Genomic DNA, 14,351 nt, shown 5'->3' on the forward strand with positions numbered 1-14,351 from the left:
AAAGGGCCATATCTTCCACACAGCTCCTTCCATAGTCACGTAAAACTTACTCAAATTAAAGCTGAGACTTGGCACTTTAATATAGTATCCATTATTTTATTTCAAATTGAATGTGCTGGAGCTCAGAGCCTGGAGAGCAAGAAATACTTTCAATCTGGACTGTACCTTCAAATACGCTAAATGCTACTGTGATTTTCTATCTAGCAGAGATAGAAAATCACTTGTTTCTGCTTCAAATGTTTGACACATTGCTTATCTCAACTTAATTCCTTCTGTACAATATGTTCAACACCTCTATTTAAATTTCGCTACATTCTCTATATTAAACATTATTTAACAAAAAAAATGGACAGTTTGGAACAACGCCGATTGTGATGCTCGCTGAACATTGTTTATGCCGTATAAGGGTTAGGATGGTATAGCACAGCATTGTTCTCCTCTTGTTTTATCGCTTAAACAACCAGTGAATATGTTTTGTTTTTTTTTCCTTCCCCAGTGCTCTCAGGTTTTGGCCTATAGCATATTTTCACCATCTAGCCTTAAGTCCTGACACACTCACCTGTCAGTCAGATAAGCCCTTACATAGCACTACATGAACAAGATTTTTTCCCTCTGTTCAAAGCTCAAATCTGTTGCCACTTCAGTAATGGAAAATTGTCTCTTACACCATGGCGGGTCTTAGTGACTGATAGAATTCATCATTTTCTGGCATCTTGGGATTTTCGCTTTGGAATTTCGAGCCATGCAGCATAGAAAGGCCAATTTAATTTCGAGCTTTGCCCAGAAACCCCACAGTACTCTATCACAGATCATAACTCAGGATACATTACCCAAGCCTCTGCATTCGGGTTTCATTTTGGAAGGCTTTATTTTTCACAGACCAACAAACTCTTGGCATATATTTTGCTGGCTTCATTCACACTTATCCTCATTCTCTTTTAATTGTGTACATGATAATAAAATGAAATGCAGTGTAATGCTTTATGCAGTAAAAAGTTCAAATCTACCGAGGGTCCAGGTTTGTACGTAAAGGACAAATTGTGAAACCATCTGTAATTTTTCACTTGAAATAAACAGGGTCTTTGTATTTAAACATTTAATCTAGCAAATAGGAAACCTCTGGCCTTAAGGGACCTGTAGATAAATAATGATTGTGCTCAAGAGCTGGAAGAGTTTTGCCAACATAAGCCAACAAAAGATTCTTCAATTCACATTGACCTTCAATATCATTTTTTACTTTTGAACATTTTAGACTTTATCAGATGTTGCTAAATAAACATAAATAAAATAATAAACCCTAAATAAATAAACCCTATTTCATATCAGTAACATTTCATTAAAAGAGGCTACAACACTACATAATTGATTTCATGCACAGCCATAAGTGAGTGTAGGTGTTTCTCAGACTTTAGCAGGACAAATTTGTATAGTTTGCTACTGCACGGCGTGGCATATTTTGTATATAATGACCTGTAGCAGATACTGTGCAGATCACATCAATCATAGTGTTTGTGCTGTAGCATGAGGTTGCCGCTGTCAAGAAGGGACTTTCACTACATGTCATTGCTCCTCTGTTATTGATGATAGGACATTTGAAATTAATAACCTGCGCTGGAAGACACCCACCCCCAACCACAGTGGTAGAGTTAGCAGCTGCTGAGGCGGCTGAGCACCAAGCCAATCTCCTATCAAGCAACCCACATCCCCCACCTCATTTGCTCCCTTCAGCCAAGACAAAGCTCATTATTAAGTGTCCATTTTCTTAACAAGAAAGTGGGTCCACCAGTCCAGTCCACCCATCTCTGTTGGCTTTCCCAGGGGATCGCCGCCTGTATCCTACAGCATTTTTGTAAAGGAATGTTTGTGGCCTAATTATTGTTTCAGGAAAAAAGGCGATCCGACAGTTGTAGGCAATGAACATTTTGGGAAGTATGTTTATTTGTTTTCTTGATGAAAGAACGTAAATACTGTTATACCCATACACTAATATGTAAATATGTAGCAAATGCCAGCAGCCAGTCATTTTAGCTTAGCATAAAGACAGGTAGCAGGGGGAAACGGCTAACCTGGCCGAAGAGACAGTCCGGCACATAACCCTTGTAAAAAAACACTACTTTCTTTTGCATTTCTACACTGAGGGTTTTCTGCAGATGAAACAAACGAGATATGTGTTAATTACTGTACTTTACAATTGTTGGTGGGCAAATTTATTTTTGCCTTTTGGCCAAAAATCCATATGCTAAGAATAAACTTATCTGTTGAGAGGGTGGCATGATTACGTTTGACTCTTGGAAAGTAAATAAGTGTATTTCCCAACAACAATTCAATGCACAGGTAATGATATACGACTCATCCTCTGTGTGAGGATAGGGATTCACTTCAGATGCAGCTAATTGCAGTATTTTTTTTTTTTTTTTTGCTTCTGTTCACAGGAACAAAATGTGAGACTGAGATCAACGAGTGCGACTCCAGCCCCTGTCAGCACAACGGCACATGCTCTGATTTGCTAGGACGCTACAAATGCCAATGTCCTACAGGTATTTTGGGCTTTGTCCATAACTAGAGCTTTGTAATAATGTGTAAGTGATATCACAGTGTTGTTGCTGTGGTTAGCAGGCAGCACTGTAGACCTTTTAAACTTCTATGCAGTGAATGTGGTGAAAGATCGTCAGCCAGGGCCCCTCCGGCTGTTTCACTGTACGCTGAAAACTAAAGGTGATTGGCCTTTGCCAGCAGGCTTCTCTAGACTGTGACACATCGTGCCTATGGACATCAAGTGAATTCATTACATGAATCATAGTTTTTTCTATTTTTTTCCCATTTAATGAATAAAGGGTCAAATTATGTTTTTCCTACTTCCTGACATGTAAGTAAATTCCTTTTATTATGAAGCAAAGTCATGAATAAGCAGTTACAAAAGAGCTTACCTCTCAGCAAACTACTGATCAAAACATCCCACGTTGTGCAGCACAGAGGCAACAAGGCTTAGTCACATTATTCACAGTATCAGTTTACAGTCTTGGCCTGTGATTGACAGCTCAGAGTAATCACCAAGCTCATTGCCAGAGCTCAATAATGCAACCAAATTGTGCAAATATTATATTATGAAACTCCCATTAATATAATTTTCCTGTAATTGCTTATTGTGCCTCGCCGGCTGAGTCTAAATTTACATTCACTGAACGTACACTGATGGACCACATGCAGGAGGTCTCTGTTGTTGGCACAGCACAGTCAGTGTGCCTGGCAATTGCTCTTACCCACTTTACCGGAACATTATACCGCAGATACAGACCAAAGAAACTGTGGGCAGAGCATCTGGGAGGCCATGGGATGTTTTTCTTACAAGAATTTGCAACTGTTATTTTTAGCTGTTGTTCTCAGCAAATAATTTGTCTCTTTGGGGAAATGGAACATGGATGGTCATGAAACATTATGTTTGTTCACTCTTGTCCAATTAAACATTAAAGGACGATACCAGTGTTAATGACACATGGGTCACAGAGTCCCTTTGCCTCATCAGCTGCTTAAAGCAAGGCACGTTAGAGTCACTATTTAAGGTGATATTCAACGGTGGCATTGTGTTTTCATCAACTGATGAATTGGGTCAGCCCTTGAAGTGTCTGAGGTGCAACTTTATAGTTATATAGGACTGTGAATGATCCATCCATCCATCCATCCATCGGGTTAGACATGGGGCACTCCCTGGACAGGTTGCCAGTCTGTCTCGTGGCTCACACACTGACAGAAAAACAAAGTCGTACCTACAGGGAATTTAGAGTTTCCAGTTCACTTAACTGGCATGTCTTTGAACTCAGGGAGGAAACTGGAGGATATCCTCGCAGACACAAGGAGAACTTGCAGACTCACAAAGACCATTAGGTTCAAACCCAGGTCCTTTCGGAATAACAACTGATAATGCAATAATAAGAAACTTAATCCTGCTTTAGTTACAAATAGGAATTTACTGAGTAGGGAAAACATCTCACAAAGATGGCTTTATATCAGCTGTGTTGGTGATTCTAATGTTGATCCTACAAAAAATAACAAAAAAACAAAAAACAAAATGGAAATGACAGTGTTCAGCCTGTCCAAGCAAAAACATTTGAAGATGACCATTTATACAACAAAAGTCAGCTTTTTTTTTCTTTTCTTTTTTTTCCTTTAACACATTCCCTGATAAACCAGATCTGATGTAACTGTCCCTTGTGCTTTTTTTTGGGTGAGCATCGCTGTGGAAATCTGGCTGTGCTGTTTGAAGACTGAGGGGGTGGGCTGATGGCTATGTCACTGGGGTTATCGAGGGGGAACCTCCCATCACAGATGTCAAGTTGAATTAGACCCACGACACCCCAGAAGGCTCAACAGTTACCGTGTGCCGCCCCCGTTACACCTGCTCCGAGCATGGATCAGGACTGTACTCATCCGCACTGGCCTGTCTGAGCATTTAGGAACATACATGACTGGATTTATGCTCTCACTCAACAGTGAGCGTAAAATTGCACATTGTGGACCTATGATAAAAAGCTCTTAAAGGTGTAAGACGATTATACAGAGAGGAGTGTGTTGTATAAAAACTGACTCGACACTGTTATTTGCTGTATCTCCCATCTTTAACACTAGATAGAGACCCATCCTCTGCACACAAGCTGGTGCCTTTTCTTTTTAGCCAGGGCCATTGCTTGCTCTTTTCAGTTTCCTCTGAAGCTGCCTTTGCAGCCTGCCGTAATCCCCGATCATGAATCCCTAACTCCCTAAGTAAACTGGTACTAGATGTGGCCACAGATCCATGGTAACGAAATTCCACAGGGCGTATGCTGGCTTTCCAGCCTTGCTACTAAATCTCATCTGTTATCTCAGTAAACGTAAGCCTCTTCCGCTCATATGCCTCATCTGCTGCATCTTCTCATGGTGAAGTGGTTTCTACAACGTCGGGAAATAGTCCGTTGAGTTCTGGACCACGTGTCTTAAGACCAAAGTCTTAAGACCAAAGTCTTAAGACATGGGTGGAATTATAAGTCTTTGGTCTATTCCATTTTCTAAGCCCTGCCTGCCACTGAATATATTATATTGTCCCATCTCAATAACACATGTCCTCAGCAACAGTACATGTATAAAGCCAAATGAATGCAGTCTTGACTTTCCTAAAGCTTGCAGAATTAATTTCTCTTATCTTATGGTTAATTCAACTATAGGTGATGCCAAATGTATCATATCTGGGAGAAAAACATTAGACATTATGTCCAATTCCTATTAATCAGGGTTTTCCTTTTAGAGACATGACAAAATGTCGACCACAAAGTCTGATAATTGTTACAGAAACACAAGTATTAAAACCAGAGAAGCAAGAAGAGGAGGGATTAGATGGGAAAAATAGGAAGCACAATACTAAAGTTTGCCTATTCAAACTAGAGATAAAGTTAAATTGAGGCTCAAGTTAAATAGAAATTCAGGGAGGCACTGTGGCACATTGACTACGCTTCAAAATGGGGCCAGTCCTCCAGACGACCCACAATTGGCCCAATTTTGGCCTTGTTTATTAAATATATAGAGCTGCTGGCCTGGTACAGAGACATAAATTAGAGATGGGATTGCGGCACTGATTACAGATCTACTTTCTGCTGGCTCAGTGTTGCATCAGTTGCATTAACTATGAAATCTTTTCCTGCAGGTTTTCTGGGAACGAATTGTGAAGTCGACATAGATGCTTGTGCGCTGCCCAACAACACGTGTCCACCAAAGACTCAGTGTTTGGATCTCCCAGACGGGCTCGAATACACCTGCCGTGTCGCCTGCCCTCGAAACTTTCAAGTGGGTAAAAACATCTTAATGGACTATTTGTCCTCATCTGCTATTCTGTATCCACATGTTAACTATTCCTCTTAAGGCTCATACATGTTTAAAGAGCTCACAATCCTCTGTTTGTTTCTCTTCAAGCTCTTTCTATGTATTCTCTACAACAGTGCAGCAGCATTACTACAACAGCAGGGAACCATAGCAAGCAAATGAATCAGGTTTTATGTAATTCTCTAGCCAATTTTTTTAAAGGAGTTTACATACTGATTGTTTTTGTTGTGTAAGAGCAGAGGACTGACATAGAACTCACCGGATTGTACATTATGCATGTATTTTGAAGTTAATCAACCCATAATTAAATACAAATGCGGGAAGCGCTGTCTATCATGGGTTAAAACACTCTTGTTCATATGTTGCATTAGAGACTCATATAGTAACCTCTTAAGAGATCTGCAAAGTGTCACAACAAACCGAACTTGAACATTGAGAACTTAAGTGAGAAGGTATCCGACATTAATTCAGTATGTTGTTCATAAAACGTGGGTTAATCCTTTGTTGTTACTCAGGGATATACATGAGCATAAGTCCCACAGGAAGATTGACAGCAAATGTGATAATCCATAAACACAGCAGTCAGCTGGTGCAGAAGCTGTACAGTGTGCTGGTTTACCTGGGAAGAAAGTTGTGTTCAGTTCTTGACTAACGAGGGAATTCACCGCTCGTGCCCTTGTGACTCTTGAAATTGTGCTGCGTGAAACGTGTGTGAAGAAGCAATACACAAATGTAATCAAGTAACAGACTCTGACCTTTACCTGTCTCTAATAAAAAAAACAGCTGAAGTATGCAGTATATTCTCAGTATGCTGCATATTTAAATAATTGAAGCACATTTTTATGTTGTTATTTTTTCTTATTTTTTTTTATTATTTTGAATGTGGTTGCACATCCTCCAGGTTTTTAAACAGTCATGGATGAGGAAGACAAAGCTGGAATTGTGTCATTGTTTATCAGGGTTTTTTTTGTTTTGTTTTTTTGGGGGGTTTTTTGCCTTTTGGCATGCATGAAGGGGACAGCGGACTGAAAAGCCTCTGCCACCTGACGCGGATGAATGCTGCTTAAGATTCGCAATGTCTGTATTTTTGAATGCGCAGGATTCTTTGTGTGTGGATGAATCGCCGCTCCGCGTTTAAAAATAACAAAAACAACCTAACCTGTGCAAAGAAGCTTCTTCACATGACAGATGGAGATGATCACTCACTGTGGAGCAAGGCCCGTGTTGGCCCCCTTACAGAAATGCCATGATGTCTGCATTATACACCTTCCCACAAGCCAGTGCTTCCTCTGCCCCTTTGTTTATCCTCTATATATATATATATATATATATTTATATATATATATATATGTATGTATACACATGTAACGACACATGTACCGACACATGTACCGACTACCAGGCTTATCTTTTTGTTACAGAGAACTCTTGGGACGTTTAGCCCTGACAATGACCATTGATCTTGTCTTGTAAGACATGATGTTGATGCTACATGGAATACTGAGTGAATCTAGTATAAAGCATGAATCGGTATTCATGAGTGTGTCATGTGGCTGTAATGAAGCTCATTTTCAGGCGTTCAGGAACAAGAGATGGTTCGAAGTTACATTGTAAAATAATGCTTCTATTTTAGACCAGAATGTGCTCAGTCCAATATAAGATGTTACCGTACAAGATGAAGTAATTTCTCTTTTTGCACATGAAGCAGCAGTTTCTCTTATGATGTGTATCTCACTGATCTATCCTCTATCAACAGCCCTGTGCCAACGGAGGACGCTGTGTGTTGAATAATGCCAGCAGCTACACCTGTGTCTGTGCGCCTGGTTGGTCCGGTCACAACTGCCGTATAAATGTCAACGATTGTGTTCAACATCGGTGTCAAAATGGAGCTACCTGTGTGGATGGGATTGATGGTTACAGGTGAGCGTTGAAATCTCGACTGTCTTCCGGCCATTCAGGCACCAGAATGTCAATGATTGCAAAAGCTGTGACATTTACTGTTCTCCTCCTTCAGGGTACGAGGAATTCCTTTTAATCTATACAGTATTAAGAAATTCTCTTTAATCTGTTGCTAGCTGCCATTGTCCCAGAGGATACACAGGCGTACGCTGTGAAGAGGACATTGATTACTGTGTTGGTCATCACTGCTCTGAACACGGTGTTTGCCTGGACCAGCAGTATAACTTCACCTGCCGCTGCATGCTCGGATTTGAAGGGTCGCTCTGTGAACTGGAAACAAATGAGTGTAACAGCTTCCCCTGTGCAAGCGGTGCCACCTGTGTGGACCTAATCAGTGATTATCGGTGCCACTGTCCCCCAGGGTTTGAAGGTATGAGACCATCTGATGCAAATGAGAGTCTATTTACAGCCTTTACTGTGGCTGGCCACAGGAATATCAGCTTTCAGAGCAGGTTTTTAGTGTTTAAATCTTGAGATGTTAGAAACAGAAAATGTGAAAAGTTCACACGGTAAAGCTTTTCACATTGAAATTTGATATGTATGAGCGATTAGGGAAAATATGTAGGCTGAGTAACATGGAAGTATATATAAAATTTGAATAACTATACTGCAGATTACATAGAAATGGATGAAATTCAAACATATAGCTTGCGTATCGTATTTTCATTTCATTGCAATAATGGATGCAGCAATATATTTCCCTGAAGAGTTATTTAATTTACTAATTTATGAGAGAATGTATAACGTCTGTGCCATGTTTAACAGATGTTTTAAACTCAGTTAAGGTTACCTGTTGCACATCAATGTAGTTGACGTCATGATTATTTTTAAACCTGCTGGTTCAACACTTAAAAAACACCAATTCACATCAGAAATGACACCAAAATCAGCTGGAAATGAATCGCCAAAATTGGTTACTTATGAGATTTTGTATATTAAAACTATAGTTTGTCTGTTTCTTACGCATTTAGCACAGTGGGATTGTTAGCAATACCCACTACATAGTAAATCCTAGCCATGAGTGATGTGAACAGTGGTGCAGTAAAGTGTAAGTAGGTAAATTAATGAATACTGGCTGGCAATAGGAGCTGGCTCAGTATCATACCAGTCACAGAGTGTGCAGTAGACAGTGTCCTGTACAGTATATTTGGGCTGGAGGTAGAGTCAGCAGCTACCTTAATTATCTCAGGATCTTACATTGTGTGATTAACAGAGTGCTTGCCAGTGTGTGGGGTCATGATGGCAAAAGTACAATTACCTTTGGTGCAGACAGTATTGCAGATTTTAACAGCAGTGCCTGCAGAAGTCAGGCTGTTAGTTCTCTCTGAACTCTCTGGATCAGAAAACTAAGAGGTCTGAAATATCGCCAGAGTCCAGGCCTAGTGGAGCTTTAAATTTATCAGTAAAATAGTAAATCAATTCCATATCTAATTCTTGCCCAGAGGACACTGAAATTGAGGTTACACCGTTCATGCATACATACAAACTACAACGTGCTGAACACGTAATCATTCAATCACATTTTGAGGCAGTAGAATCAGAGGTAATCAGCTGCCTCATGAAATGAAACCCTGTCTTTAATAAACCAGGTGCCGCTCATTGTTAAAAAAAATAATCAAAACCTCCAATAATCATTAAATGTCCTCAGTGGCAGCTAGATTTATTAGCAGAAACATTTTAAAGTGCATTCTCGGTGGCATTAAGTCGAGTTTATTTGTTTCTCTTTTTATCGTGTAGGAAGGACCTGCTCTGAGAATGTAAATGACTGCTGGCCGCAGCCTTGTCTAAATGGAGGCTCGTGTATGGATCTGATAAATGACTACATTTGTCATTGTCCTGTTGGTAAGTACCAACTACTTGTGTATTATTGAGCATGTTTACAAAAATATCATGCTATTCATTTTCTGTGTACTGTACCTTGGGAATACATGAAGAGTTTATTTTCATACATTAACATACAAACCTGTTTGTTGACTGTGATCATTTATCACTTTTAGTTTAAGATGCACTTCCAAATACGGCAAAGACAGGAATTATCAGACACTAGACGTTTTAAAAGTTTGAATGCAGGCTAACTGGGGAAAATAAGCAGCTCTAAACAAAGTAAGCAGAAGTAATAAATCTATATAAATGGCAGAGGTTAGAAAAATAAAATACTATTAGTTTTTCACATTTATTATGAAGAATCAAAGTTAAAGGCCCCATATTTTACATATTTTAATTGTTGATATTTATAAGAAGATATATTTGTGGGTTTAAATACCGAAAAACATATCAGTGCAGTTTTACATCTCCTCTAGGGCTTTTCCCTGGAGCTCTGGTAACAAGAGGTTGGTGAGCCAATCAGAAGAAAGGCTCTGAACCTCTCTTCTGATTGGCTGACTGTTTTCTGAGCGATCATTGACAAATATAGCAGATTTCAGGTAAAAACGTGGAGAAATAAAATCCTGCAAGGTTGGATGCTGGATCCAGTTGGGCTGTGCTGGGGGTGTAGCTGAGGGTGGTGACTGTTGTGTTGTGACATCACAAAGTTCCAGATGCCCTGATGGCATGTTTTTAAGACACAGTTTCTGAATACCGGCTGCTTGCATTTCTCTGTGAGACTTTCACATTATTAATGTAGCACCTAGACCTTCTTTATAATCAAAAAAGACATTATCATCTCACTTTCTACAATATGGGACCTTTAAAATCAACCTCAGCTAAGAAAACAACACTGTTTTCTGTCTTGCTCAGTGCTGATGCATGTAAACATGACTTCCCTAATTAAACTTAGATTCAGTTTTCAGCATTGTCCTACAATCAAGTGACAACCTGTTTTACCAATTTTATATGTTCAACATTTTATCAAACATGTTCCGGAAAGGATCCATAATCAGTTCATAATAGGAGGAGGTGTTGCATTCTTCAGTATGCGGCTGATTTTACTATGCCCTCTGGTAATAACATACTTAATCACCACTTGATTGCACAAGTCAGAATGCTGCAGCCGGCCCACTTGGCATTACAAGTCCAATGTCACATTCAATAGTAAACAGCCACAATCCCCAGAACAGGATTTACAGACAAATATTTGAAAAATAAAATCCACAAAACCCAGGTGTTGACAGAACACAAAATACACTCTGCCACTGGGCAACGAGTCAGTTTTGGTAAATTATTTTCTTAGTATATTTCACAAAGGCAGAAGAACCACACGGGTTATTCTGGGTTTGTAATATTTGTATTGTGTTGAAAGTCTATCCTCCTGCTTAAGTTTGAATTTAATGTAGTGAAACAATATCGCCAATGTTTTGTCGTTACTGTGCATCATGTTTAGGTTCTCTGTTTTACTTCTCAGCCAGATATGCCTCTGTTTCACTGCACAATAAATCAACACAAATGAGGGTGAGGTCATGAAAATATTTACTGCCTTGAAACATGTACAGCACCTGTTACATGGTGCGTTTTTATGACATTACAGACACAGCAAATGCATCACTGTTACTATTTTTTTTTTCTGCCTTTTGCTCAAATTAGATTTGGGCAAAAACAGAACACCAGTGTGTCAGTAAAGCTTCCATTACTGTTGTAATTTCATTGACAGATTTATAGACAGGTGTTTTTGATCACTTTATCATTTCAGAAATTCAATTAGATAAATGGTCTGTCAGGTTTGTTTGCTTCTCCTCACAAATAACACAAAAAAAACAAACAAACAAAAAAAAAAAACACACAAAGAATTAGAAAAGACCATCACTATTTTCCAATCCTGCTTTCAGATTTATGTGTTGTCCAGTTGTTTTGCAGTAAAACTCTCAGGGATACTTCAGCCACGGTGGCCAAGGTTGTTTAATCTGCATCACAACACACACTGTGATTGACAATTGTGCTGATAAGTTGATGGCAGCCATGGTTTTTGGAGAATGCCTAAATCCTGTCACGACTGAGTCAGACTCATTACCATGACGTTAGTACCGTTTATATTCATAAAGCTGCTGTTTTTTTTTTTTTTTTTACAACTGCAGAACACATTCAGCAAGTGTGACATTTTCTCTAAGCCCACAGCTACAGGATGTCTAGAACCAACACCAGGAAAATGTTTTGAGCCTTGTGACTGGCTCATCCAAATAATTTAAGAACCGAAAATATAGCAAAGATAAGATGAAATTTAGGAGAAACGGTTTTGAAACAGATTAGCAAACATTTGAATTGTTGGAAAATCAGCTTATATTTTCTTAAAATGAGCAACACAGGGAAGAATTCGTGTTGTTTCTCCAATGGTGCTTCACACATGAGCACAGAGGGAGCACATTATTAGATTTTGCTCAGAACTGAAAACTAATCTCCTTCCTTGACCCTTTGCCTGACTTTTCACCAAATTTCATTGACTTCTGTTGGGTATTTACCCTCCTAACTAACGCACAGGTACAAGGCCAAAAAACAGAACCTCCTCAGCTGAGGTAATGAACTACACGAACTAAATCCAGATATCTTAATCATACATAACCGTAACGCTCATTTGATTTATTAAACTGACTTCGAAGTAACATCTGAATTTGGTGATTTCTATCCAAGAACATGATTTTCAGTTTTTCAGCTCAGTGAAGCAACCGGAGCCGTTGTTGATGAGAGATGATTAAATAAGCTGATGAACAGCAGCTCTCAGAGCCAAGGGATAGTTATGACCCATGGCTGTTATCATTAACCACTGAACATGAGTGCATGAGTAAATGGCTGCAATGTATTCAACAAAACACTATAGTATGTCTTGTTAATGAACGTTTTAAGATTAAAAAAATGAAAAACTGTGAGTTTCACTTTCAGCCTGTCTTTGTGCAGCAGATTTGGGGCTGAGCTGCTTGTATCTGTCACACAGAATAGGGAGTCCCATTTGGAGATGGTGACACTGTAAATGTGACATTCCTTCATGCAACATTAACCTCAGAGTGAATTGCATGCACAATTGGTTATTAAACACTTCTGAAACACTCTGTTGGAGGCAATAGCTGTCCATTAACTAGTCAAGGCAATATATAATATGATGGGAAAAGGGTAGTTGGAAGGTCATCAAACATCTAGACTGATGTGTTGATGTAAAGCGCGCAGCTATGGATACAGGTTACAATGTAAAGACGATGGAGACTGCTTACAGCTAAACGTGCTACATGATCTTATATAAATGCTGTGTGTGTGTATCCGTGTCTTAATAGGAGGAATTTGCTTTAGGAAGTGTTGAAATATTCCTCTCCTTTGCCAGTGAGTGAGACCTACTTTGCAGACACTGACTGCACCCAGATTGATGTTATGTAGAGATGGGCACATTCTTCCTGTTTAGAGGCTTAAGGTTTAAAGATTATATTTTTTATTTTTTCAGTTTGAATGTGTGAAAGATTTTGCTTTTAAAAACTCTTATATCGCTCTCACATTAACTAATGGGCACCCACATGTGATACACGGTAATCTATTGAAGGATTCTCCCTTTAAGTCATCTGTATTTGTACAAACACATGTATCAGTCGCACCATCTGTCTGTGCTTTATTTACAACAATAGATATTGACATGGGTATCTATCAGTGACATGCAGACGGGCTTTTGGTGGGGCAGATAAATGTGATATAGATCAGTTTGGTAGGGTGGGTCTCTGTCAATGATTCAGTCAATTAGCATACTGCATAGCAGGTAGATTGCACAGGGAGGAATCAATACCCCCATTAATCTGCTGAAGAAAAGGTGTTTTTACCTAATAAAACGTACACGCGCATAAATGTGTGTTACAAGGTGTGTGTGTGTGTATGTTACTGCAGCTTTGTGATTTCAGTGATTATTGCTTGTTTCCCAAGTTTTGCTAAATTTTCTTTTCTTTTTTTTTTTTACATTGTGATATCAATTTTGCCTGCAGGATTCAAGGGGAAAGATTGCTCCGTGGATATTGACCTTTGCTCATTTGGAATCTGCAGTGAACACACTTTAATGTGCACTGAGACCAAGGATGGGCATAATGTGACTTGCACATGTGAAAGAGGTGAGCAAGATTATATATATTATTTATTGTATAATATACATATTATATTTATCATGCAGGTACATTAACAAGTGGAAAATAAGCACATGGCAAGAGTGAGAATCTGCATTTGTATAAATCTACATCTCATGCTTGCGCGAAGTGAGATTTACTGTTCAGGAAATATTTAGCTGTAAATCAACCTTTTTTTTCTTATGAGCTACTTCCTAAAAAAAGAAGAAAAGTTCTGTACTGTTTTTATAACTTTACGTTTAATTTAACTTTAACATTATGATTATTTTGACAGTTCCTGCAAAAGAAGAAAAAAAACATGTTTTTGTGTCAGTCAAGGTCAAGTCTCTCTGATTCCCCTCCATGAGGATGACAGTGTTATCACAGCAGTAGCTGCCAGCAGTGACAGGGACAACACAGGAGTAAGTGGAAGAGGCTTGACCTGTTAGATACTCCGAGGCTCGCCAGGGGTAACGAGGCTTTGGAGTCTTGCAAGTCGAGGCTTTATGTGCAGTAAGTGACAGAGCGCCACTATGATACTGTGTACAG

At 39.2% G+C, this 14,351-nt stretch overlaps 1 protein-coding gene across 1 annotated transcript in view; it reads left to right on the plus strand.

Moving 5' to 3' along the window:
• The window catches only part of eys (eyes shut homolog), a 154,322-nt gene that overhangs the window by 22,116 nt on the left and 117,855 nt on the right, over positions 1 to 14,351 (plus strand). Inside the window, exons 8-13 of the mRNA XM_056394875.1 lie at positions 2,433 to 2,537; positions 5,672 to 5,811; positions 7,604 to 7,767; positions 7,923 to 8,176; positions 9,544 to 9,648; positions 13,689 to 13,811. Coding sequence (XP_056250850.1) covers positions 2,433 to 2,537; positions 5,672 to 5,811; positions 7,604 to 7,767; positions 7,923 to 8,176; positions 9,544 to 9,648; positions 13,689 to 13,811 — 891 coding nt within the window. The remainder of the gene's footprint in view (positions 1 to 2,432; positions 2,538 to 5,671; positions 5,812 to 7,603; positions 7,768 to 7,922; positions 8,177 to 9,543; positions 9,649 to 13,688; positions 13,812 to 14,351) is intronic.

The sequence above is a fragment of the Seriola aureovittata genome, chromosome 14 (assembly GCF_021018895.1).
Source record: "Seriola aureovittata isolate HTS-2021-v1 ecotype China chromosome 14, ASM2101889v1, whole genome shotgun sequence".
NCBI lineage: Eukaryota > Metazoa > Chordata > Actinopteri > Carangiformes > Carangidae > Seriola > Seriola aureovittata.